General features: G+C 41.3%; 1 protein-coding gene across 1 annotated transcript in view; it reads right to left on the bottom strand.

Annotated features, from left to right (window-relative positions):
* CACHD1 (cache domain containing 1) overlaps positions 1 to 22,549 on the bottom strand; it is a 113,349-nt gene that overhangs the window by 35,124 nt on the left and 55,676 nt on the right. Inside the window, exons 4-5 of the mRNA XM_059821798.1 lie at positions 10,699 to 10,805; positions 440 to 566 (exon numbers count right to left, since the gene is read on the bottom strand). Of these exons, the coding sequence (XP_059677781.1) occupies positions 440 to 566; positions 10,699 to 10,805 (234 nt within the window). The remainder of the gene's footprint in view (positions 1 to 439; positions 567 to 10,698; positions 10,806 to 22,549) is intronic.

Raw genomic sequence — 22,549 nt, 5'->3', positions numbered from 1 at the left:
AACTGTGGGTGGAGACTGGAAAAATGCTCCTACCTACGCCCTTTCCAGCCTCTCATCCTTCCACACCCCTCCCCAAAGCGATGCACCTGCCAGATCAGTAGAATACATGTACACTACTTTATTAACGGGGTCAAGTATGAGTCAAATACAAGACAAATTTTGCCTATGGGCCAACCTACAATTTACAAGTTACTGCTATTTACAGCTTATTTGATTTGGGAGAGGTGAGAAACCCGTATGTAATTTTATCTCACATCTTAGTTTCTTAAAAGTGAAAACTCGTGCTTTAAAAAACAAACCTAGGAAAACCCAAGGGAGCCCATTAAAGTTACCCATGAACGTTGTCGTCTTGGCGAAGTGTAATGCTAAAACGAAATCAGTGCTTGAGGAAACCTATTTTAGTGCTTTGCCCACTAAATTGCAAGGAGACAAATCATACCTGCTGCGGTGTTCATAGCTGCCTTTGCACCGGAACTTGTGGGCTGGAAAAACGGTGAAAATGCCTTCTTCCGAGCTAAAATACTGCCATTTAATTCCTGGGTTAGACTTCAGATTATCAGCAAGAACTGAAGGTTGGAGAGGAAAAACGAAAAACGAAGTAGAGTTAGAAAGGAAAGTCAAACTTGGAGGTATGTTTATTCAAGGCATCTCTCGTATGTGCTTGGAGAAGAATAACCAAGGTCCCAACACCAATTACAAGTAGCTCTATTTGAGCATTGATAGATCTTCACGTCTGATTTGCAAACAGTTAAAGTCTTTTGGAAACGTAACACTGGACTTGACAGATCTTGTTTAATATGTGATGACAATGCCTGAATCTCTAAAGTATAACTGCAACCCAGGAAGCCAAGATAGGAGCAAGGAAGAGATTAAAGCAATTATATATAATATGTATACATTCATTTACGTGTAATGATAAACACATTGTCCATACAGAAAAAAACCCTAATGTTAAAAAGATCATGTGTTCTTTATACTGAAGTAACTCCAAAATATTAAGTAGGTTTGCTGCTTACAGCTCTGTAACCCAATCTGTTAACATCACCTATTCTGACATCTGCTTAAAAATGTCGACATGAACATTTAGCAAAAATAGTTTTACATGCAATGTGGGTCGAGGGAAAACTCACCATACAGAAATAGTTGAAAAGGTTAAAAAAAAGAGATTTTTTCCTCTTTGTTCACCATGCTCTCCTGTTTGTGTAAGGGGAGATAGGTACAGCTCCCACTCTTGGGACTCAAGAATTTCCCCAAGTTTCTCATTATCCCTGTGCCATCATTAACAAGGCTGTAGGCCCCTCGTGTATTGCTTGTTCGGAGAAATAGACACTTTTCAGGGAAAATAGAGCATCTTCCCTCAAAGGGTTATGCTGTGGCCACACACAAGTGCTACCTGGTGGGTGATAGCTCCACGCTGGTTCCACTCACCCTCGCCGTGAGCATCTCCACCAGGTTCCCATTTTCAAGATCATAAAATTCAGAAAGAATGATAGTAATAGTTCTTAGCAGCTATATTGCAACTTTCCTCCAAGTCTCCCAAACTCCTCTGTGGCAGGTGATTATTAGTTACTCATTGCATGGACAAAAAGTGAAGAACAAAGAAGGTAAAAGACATGTTCCCAAGTCATGTAGTCAAGCAGGAACCGAGCTCTGAATATAACCGTAGGGTACAGACCACAAACCCTCCTGTAGTTTATAGGCCACATTAATTCTCTTTAAAATGCGCTTACTTTCCTGTTAAAATAATCTTTAAGGAAGCACTAAACACTAACAATGAAAGTCATCGCTAAGCTATAGCTTTTGAAAATTAACAAAACTGACTACATTAGTAAAAACACAAAACACTACCAAAACCAGCAACCAAATAAAGCAGCTACCCCAGGGCTGAGACCGCCTGCGCTAATAACTTATAAAGATATTTAATACACCAAGCTAAACCAACAGAGTGTACGGATATTGCAGAAATCCCGAGCACTCAGAGCCCAGGTGGGGACAATTGCGTTTGAATCACCCAAGGCAGAGGCGACAATGGGATTTCTGCTGCGTAGTGCAATGGAAACGTCCTAGCTGCAACCCGGCATGTGCACCTCGATGGCTCTCCCCGCAAGCCTGGCGAGATGAAGGCATCGGCGCTCATCCTGTGTAATCGCCAGCTTTGCCACGCCGGCGACACTAGGCCAGCGACATTAGGCAGCCGTAGGCTTGCTGAGTTCCTTAAAGCAAGAGGAAAAATGCTCCCAGGAGAAAGGGAATGGAAAATCATTAGCATGGGAGGCACAAACCCTCTCACCACCATGGCAGTAATGGGATTATATTCCAGTCGGGGCAAATCATTGTCTCTACTTCCAGCAAACTGAAAATAAAACTTGAATGTCTGAATTCTTTAGTTTTTACCTAACAGTTAAAATGGATCATATCAACTTAAAATGCATGAAAAGAGGAAAAGAGGGAAGAGGAGAGGGAAGAGGAGAGAAAGAAAAAAAGAGACAAGAAAGAAAAAAAAGAGACAAGAAAGAAAAAAAAAGAGGCAAGAAAGAAAAAAAAAGAGGCAAGAAAGAAGTATTTTCTTGCCATTTCTCCTTTTCTGTTCTTTGATTATAAAACTTACCAGAACTGGCAGAGGGCAGCTCTGATTTACAGTGCTTCACCTTTTGCTGAGCATTTACTTTTGGCATTTCCCTTAGGATTGACACTGAAAATAGGCCAGACGGTTTCATCTCCTGGATCTCACTCATTATCAAATACACCAATATTTGGCTTGGAAATCACTGCAGGACACATTTCAAACCTTAGCCAGACATTCTGTGACAAAATACGCACATAGCGTACAGTTTAAGTTCAACATCCTCAACAGTTTAGCACTTTCTCAAGTTTCCCAGGCTGGCTGCGGCCACGATGTTCTCTCCACATTCAGCTCAGCATAATTACCCTTTAAAAACCACTATCTTGGGGGTTCCCCCCTCCCCATTTTGCCACAGTTTTTTGTATTTCCGCAGTGCCTAAAAGTCCCAGTGGAAGTCCTGGCTGTACCATGCTGGACTCTACAAAGATGCAGCTTTGCACAACTGTGGCTTTAAAGAATTTGGTGCCTCAATGGCCAAGATGAGGACGAGGACTGAGGAAGAAACAAGGACAAGACATGACATGGTTGGTGAGGGTTTTCCCAGTGGGTTAATGACTGAGTTGGGGACCAGAACTACACTCTGCTCGCACCTCTCGCTCTCTTATCCTTCTTCAGAAAATACCAATTCAACTCAACAAAGAAGCCAAAGCTTGTTTCTCTCTCTCCCCTCTGCACAGGTAAAATCAACCTGGTGATGCTCTCGGGAGCAGATATCTTTTTTCCTCAGGAATTTTCACACTTTCAAAGAAAGCACCCATGACCTTGCAACCAGAAGCCGAACAAATTTGTGAATATTGTTTGTTTCACTCAAGTTCTCCCTAAATTTCTCTGAACTCCTTGTTTTGGTTTTACACCTGATGTGTTACCAGTTTAGCAGCGCCATTTCTGATTTGTACGAAGAGCAGGTTTCTTTGGTCACAGACAATGGTTTCTGTGTAGCAGGGACACAAAGCAATGTGAAATTTTAATATTGCCAAATTTAGGCACCATGGAAAACTTGAGGCAAAGATCAGTTTTAATTAAAAACAAAAGAAACCTAAATCACCCAGAGTTTCTAGCTTTTATAACTAGGACTACCAGAAATTCCTCTCCTCATGCCCCTCCAAAGCACCCATCCTCTTTTCCTCTCTGAAATCTTGCCTGGGAAAACCCAGATTCATTTCTGAACTCATCGAGGGTTTGGCAGCCTGACCTTTCAGAAAAGGTGTGGCACCGGTGCTCACAGCCCACACAAGCTCTCCTGTGTGGGAGCACGTTGCACTGCTACAGCTGTGGGAATCCAGGAAAGTATTTGATAAACCTTTATTAAGCTGCAAAGAAAAGCTTGGAAAAAAAATCCTTTAAAAGCATCAAAACCTTGGAAGAAAAAATTTTTTTAAAATCGTAATTATTTCAAAATTTAATTTTTTTTAAACAACACTGCCAGCAGCATATGACAATCAACATTATCCATTCTACTGCAATACAAAAAACTTAGAAAAAGCTCATACTATTACACTTTGACAGAAATAAGGCCATCAAAGACCAGGCACACCGCCACCACGGCGGAACTGCTGCCTCACGCGATTGCACTGCCTCGCAGGAGGGAGGGAGAACAGAATATCGAACATTTAAATCCTTCTTTTTATGTCTAGCCACTGGGATTTCATAGTTCTGGGGGTGAAGTATGGTGGCTGTTTTGCTTTGTATAAAGAGGCTATATTTCTGGTATTTCAGTTTTTGTTATGGGTTACAGAACTTGAAAAAAAATGTACTTTCAAATCAGGTATTTGAACACTCAGTTAAAGCCTGGATGAAACAACTTGTCCAGCTGAATTTCACCAACAGCATTAAAATAAAGAAGTTTATAATCAAAAGTTTTGGGTGGGTTTTTTTAATCATTGCTATATTAAAGATAAACTTCTCATTCCCACAAGGCCATGGTTTGTATTTACTTCCCCACGAGAGTATCTGGATTTAAAAGTGTTCATTTTCCCCATAAACCAATTGGTTTTGAACCTCAAACAAACTCCTTACAGCCGTGGTGCCTCCCTGCTGTTCCTCCTTTTCACAAAGTTCTGCTCCTGTTTTCCTTCAGCTAGCATGTTAGTTCAGTAATGTGTTCCCCAGAGACTACCAATTTTATCGTAACTCTCTGCATTTTTTTTTTATTTTTTCCTTTTCCTATGACCAAAGTAGACAATCTCCCAGCAGATAAGCCATGGCTGAAAAATACATACTTCTTCTCTTTAAGTGCACTCTTATTTTCCATCCACTAAAGCTGTAAGAACGCCCTGCAGATATTTCCTTGTTTCTTCATCCCTGCCAGGAGACCCAGCAGATGCTTTTTTTTAGCCTAACCTCACTTACCCCAAACTTTCCACTCCCCAGCTGCTTGCCTGTACTTTAGTCTCACCTCCTCATTCCAGCAAAGCCAGCCTCTGGACAGCTTACACAATCAAAAAGACCCCAACAAAAAACATACTGTAAGGCAAGTTGCCTGCCTAGCCTACAGCTAAAGCCTAAATTTGTCAAAATTACACCCTTGGCAGCACCAGCAGAAATGTGTGCAGGGCATCTCCCTGCTACTTACTTTCTAAGGTTCCGTATGCTTGACCTGTGGTTCCCATTTTAACTCAAACAGCAATTTACTTTTTTCATTTTCTGGTCAGCTTCAAGTCATTTTTGCAAGTACAAGAAGGTACCCATCTCCCTGTTCTAACACAAATTACAAAGTATTTTGCATTACATGTAAGATTTTGCTTTTCTACAGTGAACATCACCACTAAACAAAGACCCAGCCTTGATAGCTTCCTCCAAGTAGTGTGATAAGAGTCCAAGTCTTATAAACGCACAAATCTTAGTTGTACCCCTTAATCCCAGGCACAGACCGGGATATAAACGGCCAGCTGGGAGCTGCCCATGAGCTGGCATTGCCAAGTCACTCCGAAACCTCTGCCCCTCCACTCTGACCCCAAATTTTGCTGCAGACAGGAGAAGTTGGAAAGTATTAACATGACAGTAGTTGAAATGATTGTCCTCTCTAATTATAAATATCTCACAAGGCAAAAAGGACTTTTAGAAGGAAAGCCCTATGTGATAGAGTTTATAAAACTTCAAAGGGAATGTGATATGATAACACTTAGCACTTCTAGATACCACTTTACATCTTCAAAGCATAGTCAAATCATTAACTAATTAATCTTCAAAGAACAGCACAGTCAGTGGGAAAAAAAAAAGGAACTACTGAACATAATTGCTCATTATAAAAGAGTTTCTTACAGTCCTCTTCTTTATCATTACATTCATTGAGCTGCAGACCTCACAGTTTTCACCCCGCAAAAAAAGGAAAGCTGAATTTTCTGTGCAACACACATACTGCAGTTCTTCTCTGACAAGTACCTCCATGAAAAATAATCACCACGAAGATACTTCAGTGTTCCCCAGAAACAACAGCAGCAAGCGAATTTTACAAGTGTTTATTTTACAAGTAAAGACGTTCTCTAACTCTCCAGACCTACAAATCTGATCCAGGATTTTCAGAGACAAACCGCATTCTGTCTCACGTGTTTTCACCAGAAATAAAAGGCTCTGCAGCTCGAACCCAATTAAAATTCTGCTGATGGCACAAGCCAGGAGGGAGCCCAGCTCAGTCCTTGGGCACTCTTTTGACTCTGAAGGGGAAAGAAGTAAAAAAACCTTTCATTTTAAGGAATGAGCCCAGCTTCCTTGATTAGAAGGATTTGGAAAGGGAGCATTAACACTTCTGCTCAAATACCTCCCAACTATTTTAACTCACCCAAACTATCAGTTTAAAGTATAGCAACATAAGGAACACGACCAAGGCACTCCACATTTTAAATGATCAACACCTCGAATAAGGCACAGATACGATTTTTTGAGCAACTTGGTACCATCTCTGCATATTGCTGGGGAAGAGCACTCTGCTAAAGCTGCCTGACTTGAAACAGACATTTCGGCGCTTTGAAGGATGAGAAGAAGAAAGATTTACTGGTTCCTTGTTTATTCAAAAAGAAAAAAACCCCAAAGGAATCCGATAACATAATGCACTGGCTCTGGGTAAGATTTTGTCGTCTAATAAATAAAGGACTATTCATACCAGTGAGGACAGATCTCTTAATCTAACTAACTGAAGCCTGTGATTCCATCTGAAGAATAAAGACTCTCTCCTTATCTATTCTGTAGTAATGGCTAAAAGTAATCCAAATGGAAAACTCATGCCAAGATAAAACAAAACCTTTTCAAGACATTAAAAAAAAGTCACCTAATATCAAGGAAAAAAAGTGGTAAAAGCATTAATTTTTAAGGGTTGAGAAAAGACAGATGTACAACTATTTCTTTCTTCTGCCTCCCTTCCCCAAGATTAATGTTTATTTTCTTTTTATATCACAAAAAATCCAATAGAAAACTGAAAAAAAAAAAGGTCTTTATTTTTGAAAGTTTCATGAGCTGCACTTACCCTTCTTAACACACTGTTCAGACTAGAAGCTGAGGTTGTTGTCTGCACCCAGGGCTCTCCCAGGCTCTGCTCCTGTGGCTTGCCCAGAGTCTGCGGTGTAAATTCCATTCCCTTCCAACACCTACAACTTCGCCACTCTGATCCCACTTTCCTACTCTGTCCACAGAGCGGGCCAAGATTAACATTTAAAGAATTGAGATTGAGGCCGAACGCAGCAGAGTTTAAATTTATGTTTTGCTGAGAGCTTTTTATAGGCCGGATTATTTAAACTGCAAAACTCATGCGGGAAAAGAGAGACACTCATGGGAATATTTATATTTTTTTTAACATTAAGAATGAAATGATCAACTCATTCGGGAAGACAACCTGGTTGATGGACAGGCCAGGCTGGTTTTGGAAACTGCAGGCAAACTAGAGAAGAGCATGGGAGGTCCTGCTTCTGGGCTGGAGGAGCAGAGGGCTTTCCAACCCTTTCTCTAGGAGGCTGATGTGCTTGGGGTCCTCCCCAACACATTGCATCCAGTGGGAAAGCCGGTATGAGATGATTTTTGGGAAGCCATGGCTTCCCATCCTCCCTGCAAGTGTAAACGAGCAAACCAAGGCAGGAGAGAAAAAACACGCTCAAAATACCCAGATGTACCAACAACTCTTAGGCTTTTTAGAGCAGAAAAATAATTCAGGCTGAGGTAGAGTCTGAATCTCCAAAGTGCAACAGCTACTCCTCACTAGCTCTACGTGAGGACACTTACAAGAGAAGTAAGAAAAATATGAGATTAGACAAAACTTTTTTCTTGTTTGATCTTTATCCTCTTTCAGTGGCGGTTTTAGTTTAGAGTTATGAATACACACACGTAGATTTATTGAGAAATAGCTCTTGTTCAGACAAAGCGCTCTGTCCTAAGTGTACCCTCTAAGGTAAGCAGTTTCACAGAACTAGGTCACTGCAGAAATAAGAAAAAACTAAGAGTTCTAAGAGACAGATGACACTAAGGAAACACCTAAAAACCATTTCTAACCTGACAGCCATCCTCACAGCTGTAAGGATGCTGATGCACTGACAGTGCTCTGTCCTTCTGACCAAAACTGCTTCCCAGTCTGTTTATATCCCCAATCTGTCTCAAGCCAACTATTGTCTTAGACCATGAATTCCTTTGGGCAGAGACTGCTTTTTTGGCACAACAGGTCATGGCCATGACTACACAAGCGAGAGCTACAGATACCACCAACACAATACCCTCCACCCACAAAACAAACACCCAGCCTCCTGCCCCTAAGCCTTCCCACATCCAGTTTATTCCAAAACCCAAATACTTCTGCAATGATACAGGGACAGTACTTTGGACGTGGGCGATGTCCAGCTCCACACCAGCATTATTCTGCTTGACCCTCCTGGCAGCAACCCTTCCCTGAAGGCACACCAGTCTCCTGTTCTGTGGCTGGGGTGGTGGAACTCACGTGCTTTAGATGTTCTCAACTGAGGACCAGGGAAGGGAAAGGTGGGAACCGTCATCTCACTGACTTTCAAACACCTTCGCACAAGAATGCAAGGACTAAGGGTATTCCTTGTAGCTTGCCTGCAGAACACTTAACATCTTATTTCACTAGGTGTGTACCCAGTATCAACTTTTGTTTCTCAAACAAACCCGTTCCCATCTCATTTTTCTGCATCAATCCATTCCTCCCATTCCATTTCTCTCTTACGGGCATCTTCTCACTAATAAAAAAACTCCCCCCCAAGGCTGTGTTTCTGAGAGCTGCTAAAGGAAAGCCGGAGGAGAATTTGCTGCCAATAAATCCTGAAGCACTTCCCTGTTCTTATTATCACTCCAATTCCCTCTTCTCTTCTGCTGCCCTTTTCTGCCAATGCCATTTTTTGAAGATACTCCTTTCATCAGGAAGCGTTCAAGCCGGAGGCAAGGGAAGAGGCGGCACTCAAGTCTTACTGTCGAGCCAGGACAGCAAGAAGCTTGAACATGCGCTCACTTCGTTTCTGTGAGAATTCAAACCAGAAATTTAAAAAATGTTCAAGGGAAACCATAGCTTATTTGTTTTCCACCACTCAAGAAGAAGGAATATTTCTTTAATACTTCTTTTACATCCATCTTCCGCAGTAGAAGTAAAGAACAGCTTTTCTACTTAACTAAAAAACATTAAGTGATTCATTCAATGCTTTGCTTTTATAACAGTGCCTGAAAACTTGCTTTCAAAAATGATTTTGATTAGTCAACAACTGCATGTGATTTTAAACATTATTTTAATAGGAATACGTTGTTTGCTTGTTTCTTTTTTTTTAATAGATAGCTTATGAGTAAAACAAAGCCCAGCGAATCATAGTAAGTGAACAAAGTGAACAAAGACTGCCTATCTTTAGGATGGAAAACACTACACAAATTATGGTGATGAGACATATGTCAGGAAATTAGCTTGTCTGGTCAGCGCCTGCATTCAAGATGTGGTATACAGCGGATGGGATGGAAAGGAACCTACAGGGACTGTTCGTTTTGCTTTTGGTTTTTACTTTTTCTTTTTAGATTTCATTAGAAATTCAGAAAGCAAAGCTATAAGAAGGGACACAGTAAGAGAGGCTAGAGAGAAATTTGTGGTTCTTTCATCCTATTTGTTGTGCGATATGCAAACGCTCTGTGCATGGTGAGGGTGGAATGGTGGTTCTGCCACTTCATCAGTCAAGTTAAAAAATAAATCAGTATTTTATTCCAAAAGACACATGAAAATTAAAATAAATAAAAAAATATTCTCTCAAGTCTGCATTACCTGTCAAAAAAAAAAAAAGTTGACAAACAAAAGACCCCTAAACGCATGCTAAATCAAATCCACAACCGAAGTCTATAGGGTTCTCTAATTTACAACACTAAAGCATCGTAAAAAGTTAAAAAGTAAGATGGAACAGCTGGACAAAACTATGACTTAAAAAACCTGAAATCCATATATTAATTCAATTTGACTAGGATGCAAAAAAAGAAAACCTTGCTGCACTGGAGGACCAAAAGCTGAATTTTTCAGGGATAAGTCCTATGTATTTTGGTTCTAAGCATATTTCTAGCTCTTTAAGTGTGTCAAGCAAATGCACTGACTGTCAAGATGGAAATGCCCTGACAAGACAAAGAAAGGAAATATTTTAGGCTGTACTTATATTCTGTAGTCTTTGCATATCGCTGCAAACACAGCCTCACATTAGCTGAACTCAGCTAAGAAGATCAGAGAAACTTCTTTGCATGGCCCCTTCAGCAGCTGACACTACTGATGCCAAAGCAGACAGGCCTAGGAAGGAAAGCGCCTTGGAAAAAAAAAAAAGAAGAAATAAGAAGTGCAAAAACCACAACAAAATTATCCATGGTAGGCTGGAATAAAATCTTCATGACATTTTCATAAAGTACTTGGACTAAGGGCATTACTTTAGGTATCATCTTTCAATCATGAAATCTCAAATTAAGAGCAGTGTGACAGTTTCAAGGAGAAATAAAAGCTTGTTGCTATGGCAATCAATGCTAATTCTCTATGCCGAGGAAATGTTAGTCTAGTGGAAAAAAAACAAAACAAAACAAAACAAAAAACCACCCTACAACAGAAGGAAAAAACCCAAAACTATACCACTTACCAGAATTTAAGTCACGTCCAGGATTGAAGGCTCTGCTATTGACAGTGGTAGACAATCTATCACAGCTAATAGTTCTAGAAACGTTGGTGTTAAAATTGCCATCAAATCTGAAATGACAACAACAGGATTAGCAATCTAACACTATCTATTAAACCTACACAGCATTTACAATGGAAATGCATCTTTTTGAAGGTTCAACGAAAAATAATTATTTTGCTAAGTCCAACATTGTACGCATTTTAAGGGTCCAGGAAAAATTCTGAAACCCAAAACTAGAGGGTGTAAACCCATCACAGCTGGATTGCATCTGCTCTCTACAATGATACGTTGCATTTTCCCCCACAATATTCCTTGAAAGACAGGATCATAAGAGAGCATGCTCTTTCATCTAGATTTAAACAGTAGAGGTTCCAGCTTGGGAAACGTGGGTAGCATCCAGGCACGCCATCAGAAAGTGTCTCCTCCTGTGGTTGAAGCAAACTTTTTCTTGCTAGAGACTCTTTCACCAGCAATATTATTTCATCTTTCACTTTAAAAAAAAAAAAATTCCAAGTTTCTTGCATGAAGAGGATCTCCTCTTCATGTCTTTACAAAAAAGATCTAATAGAGCAATTGTAAACCTGTTTTCTGTACCAAAACTTGAGGATTTACATTCCAAATAGCGGAAGGAACTTGACAGTCTGAAGTTTTGTTACGTTTTGGTTAGGTTAAATAATTCAAATACCTTCATAACTCTAATGCAAAAAGTATGCTAGTGCATAGTTCTAATGACAATAAAATATAATTAAACCAATGCCTGCCTTAACAAAATTTAAATAAAAAAAGTTTTAAAGGGTTATAAATAACTGGAAACTCTTCCGAAGCTTTCAAGGACTTAAATGCAGATTTGTATCATTTACCTAGGCCAATTTTATTTGTTAACATTTTTGTGACCTTGAACATTTTGACGACATTTGACTTATGGTGTGATTATTCTAGTACTTCAAAAAATTATTTACTTCCTATCAAAGAATTTTTCTACCATCAACCTATTCCTAAGAAATTACAACAAACTGCAAAAGCAAGGTCTGCATAAAACCCTGTCCTGGAAGAAGAGCCTCAGTAACCTTTCTCACATGAAAACTGATAGGAAACAAGCCTTGGAGAGAAACTGGGCAGAGTAGGGCTTTGTTCAATATTCTCAAGACTAAACCAGCAAACTACACCAAAAAACAGCTACATCAAAAGATACCGACCAACTTACTTAACGGCACATTGATCACTGGCTTACATCTATATGCCACTCACCCAGTGCTATTCTAATGCTTTCCATCCAGCTCGACGCACATTATATTTGTGCTTAAGGTTCTTTACTTAGTTGCTTATTGTCAACTGCACTTAATTGCTTAAACTGATGTTACATTTTTTCATACACAGTTGTATATGCATACATACCAACACACGCACGTATATATGCTATCACGTAGTGGAGGTCCAAAATACTGCAAGCAAAAGGGGTATGAAAAACAAGCACCCTTCTTATGGTTGAAGAAATTAATTAAAAATTGAAATCCAGTAAGTTGCAACTACTTCAACAAATACGGTGCCCAGTAAGAATGGAAAGACACCGATTTTCTGGTTCTGTCCTTACAGAGTGCTTGCTGGAAGGGCTGGGATTCATAGACACAAACAGACAATAAAACAATGCATGTCTAAATCATCCCCTTAAAACAACAATTAACAGAAACAAAAACCACAGACAGATGGAACTGGTTACCACAAGGAAATTTCAAGTTACGACCACAGGAAGCAAGTCTTTTTAAGCAAACTAAAACTCTCCTAATCCGATCTATTTTCTTTCAGCCCAACTCAAAATAATGACATTCTGCAGGGACGTAGCTGCAGCAGCCCCACGCCAGCCAGATGCAGGATTTGCTGAGAGCCTCCGTCTCTCGCTTTATGGGGTCCTCGCACGTGGGACGTAGGAAAACCTTTTATGAATTAGAAGTGAAAGCTAACCAAGAAAAAGAAAAATATTTGTTAGTAGGCTTAAGCTCACCACCTCTGTAGGTGACTGGATCTACTTTCAGAAATTTTAGCATTACAAAACCAGACAAATGCTCCTGAGAGGAACGCTGGAGCTCACTGCGAGCAGTGCTGCTGTGGCATACACAGGCCATGAGTTTGCCTTTTGTTCATGATTCATGCCAGTATAACCTTATTTAAGGCTGGGCTAATTTTTTTTTGCTTAAAGCAGAGGTTTAACTCCTGTTATTGGTGAAGAACCATCTCAGAAGTTTAGAAATTTGCCCTTCAAGTACAGGAGTCATTTCCCGAGAACTTACTATTAAATTCTTTAATGACTTTCTGAATTACAAATAAGTAAAATAGTCTTTTCTACAAACACATAACAAAACCTCAGACACTGACTGCTTTGGTCTTAACATCAGATTAAATTTTATGATTCTTGTAGAGTCACAAGAAGTCTTGTTTTACATAGCCAGAGCTCATCAGACTAGGGGCTCTGTTTGAAGAAGCTATAATCAAACTGAATTTTTGAATATGCAAAAAATTATCATCATTGATTACTAACTGCTTTATTTGAGTATCTTCGCTGCCACATAGAAATAGCAATGAAAACAATGTCTTCTTAAACTGGCATGCTTTAAAATTAGTTTAACCTATATCCATAAACACTACATGAGTTATTCTTAAGGGAGGTGAGTGAGACTACCAGTGAACAGTTAGAGTTACTGAGACACCAACATTTTCTGATTCCTTCTCAAAGCTAGACTTCAGGGGAAAAAAAAAAGTCACATATATTTGGAAATAATTAACTTCCCTCCATACACTTTAAAAATTATGTAGAATAAATGCAGTTTAAACTTAGCTCTATAGGTTTTGGTCAATATTTTTTAAATACATATATCAATACTGGGGGGAAAAAGATGTATTTTTAAGTTGCAAACCTTCTACTATACAGATGCAAACGCACATGGAGAGTGCAAGTTTTTGCATCAGGGAGTCCCAGAGCAGTCTGTGTGCAAATTCTCTCTCTCTCATCTCTTTACAATTATTTTACATACCTCGGTCTTTTGACACAGCCAGGTTACCGTACATAAACACAAACGTTTCACTCCGCTTGCCCTCCTCCATCCCCACCTAACACACGCAATTATGAACTTGCTCGTCACTGGAGAAACATCTTTAATTGTGGCAGCTGCTCAACACATCAAAACCACTCAGCGACGAGCAAAGTGAAAAATGCCGTCCGTATACAGCGGGAACAAGAACAGGCAGCTAAATTCCTTGCTCTACAAAAAGTGCTGTGGGTTCCTTATTGGACGCAGATGCTTGGTGCTTTTGGTATTTTATCCAAAAGAGCATAATCAACAGCACTTCATCGGCGCTGGTGTTTTGAGTCAAGACTCAGATAGGGGCAAAGAACTTTTGATTATCTTCTACATTATCCTTGCTCTTCACGGCAAGGAAGCGAGCGCAAGAGAGAAACTGGCGGACAGACAGATAGAAAGGCCTCCTGTCCTCTTGATCAGACCCCACCACCATCAGGCTGTAAGATCAGGAAGGGATGCTATATCAGACACTGAAAGCAGCCAAACCGTGACGGCGTGAAGCTCTGCATGGGCTCATCCACTCTGCTGGGAGCTGCTTGTTGAAATTATTGGCAACCTGCTCTCTGAAAACTCCCCAAAGTCCTCTCCATCGAGGAAAAGACTTGACATTTCACAGGAACGTAGTTCTCAGATCAAGGCTGTGGCTTTTCCTATTCCCATTAAGATGTAACCACTTCAAAAAAATTACAGCTCCTACCAAGCGAGCAAAAAAGTTGTTGATTTTTTGTTGGCTAAAGAATCTCAAGACTAAGATTGATTGATTAACGATGGGTTTCACAAAAAGCATATTTATCTTTGGGCAAAACCAGATGGAGAAGAGCTAGAGACTGCAAACTAAACATCTCCATGCTAAAGAAATATTTCCGAGGAACACTAAAGAACAAACTCTTAGGGAAAAATAATTACTTTTCAGGATGTTAGCTAATTGTCCCAGTGCTCCCATCAAAATCTATTAGTGATGGCAACAGGATACCTTGTTAGCAGCTAACATTATTCATGTCTCAGAACACGGGCAGTAAATGCTGGGGTTTAATTCAAAATCATCTGGAATCTTTCTCTGCTCTGATTTTATTTTATGCCAAAAGTCACCACTCACACTCACTCAGAGTGACATGAGCATCCTGACATGCAGTTCTCACACTACCCAAACTACTCGCTTTAAATTACCCGGCGGCGAAGTTGTATGTATCTTGATTCAAAATTTTGAGTGTATTGCTACATCGCTTCTTTGTACAGACAAAGCTGCCAAACTGAATTTCAGGTCTCTCAGTCATGACAGATCTTAACATGGGGTTTGAAGCAGTGTGTCCAGAGAAGGGTGACGGAGCTGGTGAGGGGTCTGGAGCACAAGTCTGATGAGGAGCGGCTGAGGGAGCTGGGGTTGTTCAGTCTGGAGAAGGGGAGGCTGAGGGGAGACCTCATCGCTCTCTACAACTCCCTGAAAGGGGGTTGTGGGGAGGTGGGTGTTGGTCTCTTCTCCCAAGTGACAAGTGATAGGACAAGAGGAGATGGCCTCAAGTTGTGTCAGGGGAGGTTTAGACTGGATATTAGGAAAAATTTCTTTACTGAGAGAATGGTGAGACATGGGAATAAACTGCCCAGGGAGGTGGTGGAGTCCCCATCCCTGGAGGTGTTCAAGGAACGTGTGGATGTGGCACTGTGGGACATGGTTTAGTGGGCATGGTGGGGTTTGTTGGTTGATGGTTGGACTTGATGATCTTACAGGTCTTTTCCAACCCTAGTAATTCTGTGATTCTGTGAACTCCAGGCCCAATTCTGGCATGCCTTCTACAGAGGCAAAAATAAAGTCATCACCCTCAACTGCCCTGCCACGGGCGCTCCTGCAGCCCCAAACCGATCACCATGGGCCAAGGGGATCAGTGTTTCAGCTACAAATACCCTATTTTCATTGCACTTTTTATTGGAGGAGGTTGAAGCACTTTAATGCAAATATCAACAAAGTCCCCTCAGCTTTTCGCAGTAAGCAATATTATGTTACCCATCAGGAAAATGAAGACATAGATGCCTAAATCTGCAGCAGAGCTGTAAAAGGAAAGCAAAAAATTACTGCAGCCCAGCCCACCCCTCCTTCCTCTTGCTACAGCACACAAGGAGCAAAAAGAGAATACAGTTAATGGGAAAATGATATAAATAAAATACGCAGGACAATCGTTTTAAACCCCATGAATTAAAGACTAGCCCTCAGACAGACCTGTCATCCTACAGCAAGGACTGCTCCGGACTGAGCTATGTGGGATATCTACCTCAAATCTCTTTTCAGGTGCAGTTTGCCTTAAAACTGACTTTTTTGCACCTCGCAATGGAGTGTATTTTTAAAGCGTGACTGGTTCCACGATACAAAGACCTTGAGAAGAGACCAGCTCCCTTCGCAAATGTACATCCCCAGAAAACCAAGACCAGAATAATCTGGGCAAAGGCAATACCGTGGCAAATTTACATTGCAATATTTGCGATCATTTTAATTACACTGGAGAATTTTCCATGTGCTTCTTTTGGATGCCTCTAAATTGCTTCAATTAAGAGAATGTGCTATTAAAAGCTATTTGGCAATCTTCACCGTTAAAGCAACAATTAAAACTAAAGCCTCAACACTGTCATGTGGCATTTACGCTTATATTCTTGGCTGTAACTAGTGGTTTTACCTTTCCTACAATGTTATTTATACCTTGCACATTTTCCAGACAAGTTTCAAACCGTACAAATCTTCCCATCGCTTGCTTTGGAAGAAGTTAAAAAACCAAAAACTTTAAGATCTGCAGATGAGCATTGATCACCACCCTCCCTCTGCACAACGGAGAGTTAATTTGTACCAGCATCTCCCACTTTTGCCAGCAGCAACACTACGAGGTGGACGACAACAGCGATGGCTGACCGAGGTCTCCTCTGAGATGGGGCCCAAAATGTTCGAGGTGGTAACACCACAGCCAACACTTAGGAAGTCCTCCAAAATCCTTACCAGAAAAAACACGCCAAAACCTCTACTTAGATGTAATTAAGTTTTGTACTTACTTAAACGAGAGCAAAAGACATTGGCTGAAATTCTGTTTCAAGACAGGCCCACTCACCCCATCCCCCTTTCCCTGCCTCTCTCTAAAAAGCCCTTCCTTCTGGATTCACTTTAATGAACAACCGATCGGAACTGCATCCCGAGGGAGCAAACAGAGCTGCGACTCCCACTTTGATCTCTTCCCCATGGAGAAACGCGCTCCCTGCCTAGCTTGCAAGATGTTCATTTGATTGACGTTTGCTCTGATGTGCAAACTGCTTTGAACTTCAGACATTAAATTCCCATCAGGCTGCACTCATTTTTATTCTCCTTCAACAGGATTTACAAGCAGGAGATCAGCAAGCGTAGAAGATAAAATAAATTTGCAGAAGCTTTGAATCTTACATCAAAACAGGGCTCAAGTGAGCTCCAATTGGATTTTGTTCGGCCTGAATTTACAGTGTAAATCAACCTCTTTTGTACAGTTTCAGTTTAGGGAAAAATGAGGGAGCTGCGTATAAAAACGACACTTGAGCAGCTGCTGAGGGGTTCTCATTGTTTTAAGACTCATTTCTTTCCCTCCCTTTCGTTCATACAAATGTAAAGCTGATTTTAGTATGCAAATGAAATTACAGAAGTTCATTGAAAATTCAGCATTTCCTTTGAAATTCACAATGAGGCATGTTTTCTTGATTGTAAAGCAAGATTTTAACTCATACTTTACATACTTAAATAAATACTTAAATATATGGTTCCCACTGCCACTAAACAGAATGCTGGAAAACAACATTTTTATGCATAAATTCTATAAAAAAAGCTATTGATGATTCAGTTAACCAGTTTCTTCTGGCAAGGCATGTAAGTTGTTCCAATTATTTCAACTACTGCTTGAAAAAGTCAAAGTATACTTGCTCTCAAATGTAAAGAAAGTATATTATTGGAAGGAGGACTGCAACCCAGTAACACAAACTATTTCAAAAACCACTTTTTCACGAGGAACTCGGCCGGCCACATTTACGAACTAAAAGCAACAGTCCAAGAGAGCAATTTCCTAAATACCTGCTACAGTTTATGGTCACAACAAGGTCATGCCAAGACTAGCACTATGCACGCTCCCTACATTTTCTAAAAACCCACATGCATTACTGTAGTCTGATACTCTGCAAGAACAGCAAATAAATCTTAAATTTCATTTAGCGTGGCCCACCCACTTCTCCTTTGGAAGTGCACCTCTTCAGATATTGCGGCAAGTGAAGGAACTGAATGGGATTCCCGTTATCTCCCACTTAACTGCTCCAGAGAGGAAAGATAAACACAGAAAGAGCTGCAATAAAATTGAACTGCATTAGCAAATATTTAACCATCTGTTTAAAAAAGAAAAAGCCAGACCACTTCTGAAGGCGGTATCACAGTCAGGGAGTAAATGATTTTCAAAAATAGGTTTGTAAACTCACTTATTCAAACAGCTCTATTAATGTTTGTAACGCAACGCTGCCAAGTAGTATGTTTTACCAACAAATATTTCTCCATTCCATCTCCTTTCACAAATTTAGATAAATGCATTCCCTAAGCTCTTATCAGCATAGTTAAACAAAGAACAAAAATAGATTTTCAGCTACCTTGAAACACATACGTTAGCAGCAGAAGCAAGAGCATTAATGAATGGCAATGCGCCTCTAAGCGTATGTTTTTTGGAGACCTGTGACCACTTCCCATAAAATCCAGCAGTGAAATTCATTTCTGTCCTCCAGGGTAGCAGCAAAGAGAAAGGGAGACGTTTCCACCAGCACACATGTATTCATGTCCCATCTGCAGGTGTAGGGTTATCAGGGGACCGCAGTCGGCCATGCCACTCCTCGCAGCAGCAAGGCACTGTGCGGGGCGGCTTCCCAGCGCCGCGACTCTGCCCTTCTCTCCTCACTGAGGTCCCAGTCACAGGCAACTCAAGGAAACCATTTCCTACTTTCTCTCACAGACACCCGAGGACATGAAATGCTGTAGCACAGCAGAGCGTGATGGGTCTTAAAACTGGACAAGAGAGGAGGGGGATCAAGATTGGGTTAGGGAAGACTTTTTGCCTCCCTTTAAAAGCATCGTCTCTGGTGTTTTGTTGGGAAAGCTGCACAGGCAGCTGCGTGTTTCCTCACAAATGCATCTGAATAAGAAGTTATAGCCCCTTTTTTTTGAAAGCAATCTTACTGCAGTGCCCTCTTCGCTGGGTAAAAAACTGGATGGCCGAGCCCAGAGAGTCATGGTGAATGGAGTCAAATCCAGTTCATGGCCAGTCACAAGCGGAGTCCCCCAGGGCTCAGGTTTGGGATCAGTCTTGTTTAATATATTTATCGATGATCTGGATGAGGGGATCAAGTGCTCCCTCAGCAAGTTTGCAGACGACACCAAGTTGGGTGGGAGTGTTGATCTGCTGGAGGGCAGGAAGGCTCTGCAAAGGGATCTGGACAGGCTGGATCGATGGGCCCAGGCCAACTGTATGAGGTTCAACAGGGCCAAGTGCCGGGTCCTGCACTTGGGTCACAACAACCCCAGGCAACACTACAGGCTTGGGGACGAGTGGCTGGAAAGCTGCCCCACAGAAAAGGACCTGGGGGTGTTGATTGACAGCCGGCTGGATATGAGCCGGCAGTGTGCCCAGGTGGCCAGGAAGGCCAACGGCATCCTGGCCTGTATCAGAAATGGTGTAGCCAGCAGGAGTAGGGAGGGGATCGTGCCCCTGTACTCGGCGCTGGTGAGGCCGCACCTCGAATGCTGTGTTCAGTGTTGGGCCCCTCACTCCAAGAAGGACACTGAGGTGCTGGAGCGTGTCCAGAGAAGGGCGACGGAGCTGGTGAGGGGTCTGGAGCACAAGTCTGATGAGGAGCGGCTGAGGGAGCTGGGGTTGTTCAGTCTGGAGGAGAGGAGGCTGAGGGGAGACCTCATCGCTCTCTACAACTCCCTGAAAGGGGGTTGTGGGGAGGTGGGTGTTGGTCTCTTCTCCCAAGTGACGAGTGACAGGACAAGAGGAGATGGCCTCAAGTTGCGCCAGGGGAGGTTCAGGCTGGATATTAGGAGAAATGTCTTTACTGAGAGAGTGGTGAAGCATTGGAAGAGGCTGCCCAGGGAGATGGTGGAGTCACCATCGCTGGAGGTGTTCAAGGAAGGTGTGGACGTGGCATTGTGGGACATGGTTTAGTGGGCATGGTGGGGTTGGGTTGATGATTGGACTTGATGATCTTACAGGTCTTTTCCAACCGTAGTGATTCTGTGATTCTGTTACAATCCCACGCAAAGCTCATGCTTCCAAACCTGTTTCCTGAATCTCCTTTCTTAAGTCCCCGTTTAGACACTTTTCACAACTGACATGTATCCCCTAAGTTCCCACTGAAGGTGCAGAGGAGCTGCAGGTGCTCAGTACTTCTGATAAATAAACACTGTTTATTCTTTCCCCTACCCTCTTGCTGACACTCTGCTACAGCCCCATCTGCACCCCATGCACATCAGGCCATGTCAGTTCCAAGACTTCCTAATAACCTACCCAGGACTTTCTCGGGAACAAAGCATCTCAAGCATGACAAACAGGAGACACCATCTTGTACACAAAGTTATTTATCCTCTTAAGAAGGAAGATACTTTTAATTAAAACATTGTCTTGTAAATAAACACCCAATTCAGTCGTGACAGGGAATGCCTGGAGACAGCATGAAATCTCTTTCTCATGGCTTCTTCAGCAGCTTATTAGTGAGGAAACACAAAGCCCTATTTTTCCAGCAGGGATTTCTTCAAGGATTAAAAGATGCATGTCACTTGACATCCATCTTCCTTATCTCTCATCAGTTTACCTATCTGTTTTGCTAAGAGCCTGGAGCACTTTACCCATATTAACTCTGTCTAGTTGGAGCAATGCCTCTTCTCAGCTGCCATGGGCACTTCCTCGATGCGGCACACAGTGCTGGGAAAAGGAGCAAGTCTCCGGACTCTGACCCCATGGACACAAATATAGCCCGGACAGTAGGGCAGACACCGGATCTTCATACCATCTACTTCCGAGCTTGTCTGAAAGCTACGCTCTCTGGTTGCTCTTCTCAACTGCTGTCTCTCCCTCCATTGCTGTCATGTTTTTTTCCATTCCCAAACCTTGACTAAGTATAGCTGTTTGCATTTTCAGTTCTATCTGAAGCAAAAACTAAAGAAACACAGATAGCCAGCCCCTGCTCTGTTGTTCCAATTTAGCAGTCCACCTCTACTTAGCAGGACTTGCATATATACTTGAGTGTATGATTAATTTCCATTTACACGAGCACATGTTTAAACGCTTCGGTAAACCAGATGACCATAAGCGTATGATTAAATTTTTGTTGAATTAAGGCCTATGGAAAAGTTCCTTGCCAAAACCACTCAATAGCCACCAACTACATTATCACATTGAGTTGTTTTTGCATATTCTAATTTATTTATTTTCACCACTTTCCAAAACAAGGTAGTTCCATTGCACAAACCTACCTTGGTGGAAAGAATAACTACACGATTGATAGTACTTACACTAGTTAGGCCGGTGTATGTTGAGTACAATATAGCAACCGAAAGCATAGTCAGGTTGTTAATTTTATTTCAGAGCTAGACACTACGGACTCGAATCACAGTCACACAGAAACGTACTCATTTGGGCTCGTCACTGTAAAAGCCAACACCACGTAAAGGCAATAAAATAAATGCTGCTTTCCCTGTCATATCTCACTGCTCAACTAAATGAGCAATTTAAATGCCAGGTTCATTTTATAGCTTTGTTATTCCTATTTTGTATCATTTATTTATACCAGGTGCTGTATTCTCACAGTTTATGTCAAGCAACATGGCAAACTGCCTTCTAAGCCAAGGCTCAGATTTTCAAGATAAATACAAGCAAATACAAGGCCACACATGGATCATTTTGTTAACGCTAACAACAAATATAAACTAAATAAAGATACCAAGCCATTAAAAAACCCTCATAATAAATCTCTCTACACAGTAGTTCATAATCTCTACTTTACACAGATAGTGTAAATACCTTCCCACATAATTTTTCCAAAACAAACCCAAACTTGCTGCATTCCTAAAGCAATGTCACAAAGCTAGCCAGCAGTGTAAAAGGCTGATGAAGGAATCACCTGACAACATGAAGTGCCCTCAGATTTACAAATATCATCGTGTGTTTAGAGGCTGAACACCGTGTGATAAACATCCTTAAATACTGTGGGACAAGCCTTCAAATCTACCTTAAAAAATAAACCCTGAAGATAATGTGCTTCTGACACTGTTCTTGCACCAAATGTTTAATCGAGTGAAGAGGCCGCATGATGAAACACCTCCCTCCACCAAGAAAAAGAATACAGAGTTAAGCAGTTGTAACACAAATATTTCACAACCCTCCTGAAAGAAAAACCACAGGCCTAAGGACACACACATTTTCAAAGTACAATCTGAAGCAAAGTATCTCCTGAAAACAGCAAATAGCACACACAAATCCCTGCCTTTTTCAATGTGACCTCTTCTATAGCAGCAGCTAATAAATATATAAACCTATAAACCTATATGTAAACTATTATAATCATTGTTGCTCTAACACTAGCACTCTTCTGCCCAACGCTAACACACATCAAGAATAAGCTGCCACCAGCAAAAGCACACCTAATTTAACTTCTCACAAGTGCAGGCCTCCTCATAGCTGGAGCAAGTTAGTCCAAAAATTAAAGGTGGA

Source organism: Gavia stellata, chromosome 10 (genome assembly GCF_030936135.1).
Source record: "Gavia stellata isolate bGavSte3 chromosome 10, bGavSte3.hap2, whole genome shotgun sequence".
NCBI lineage: Eukaryota > Metazoa > Chordata > Aves > Gaviiformes > Gaviidae > Gavia > Gavia stellata.
The sequence above is the reverse complement of the archived record's forward strand: the minus strand, read 5'-3'. Positions and strand labels throughout refer to the sequence as shown.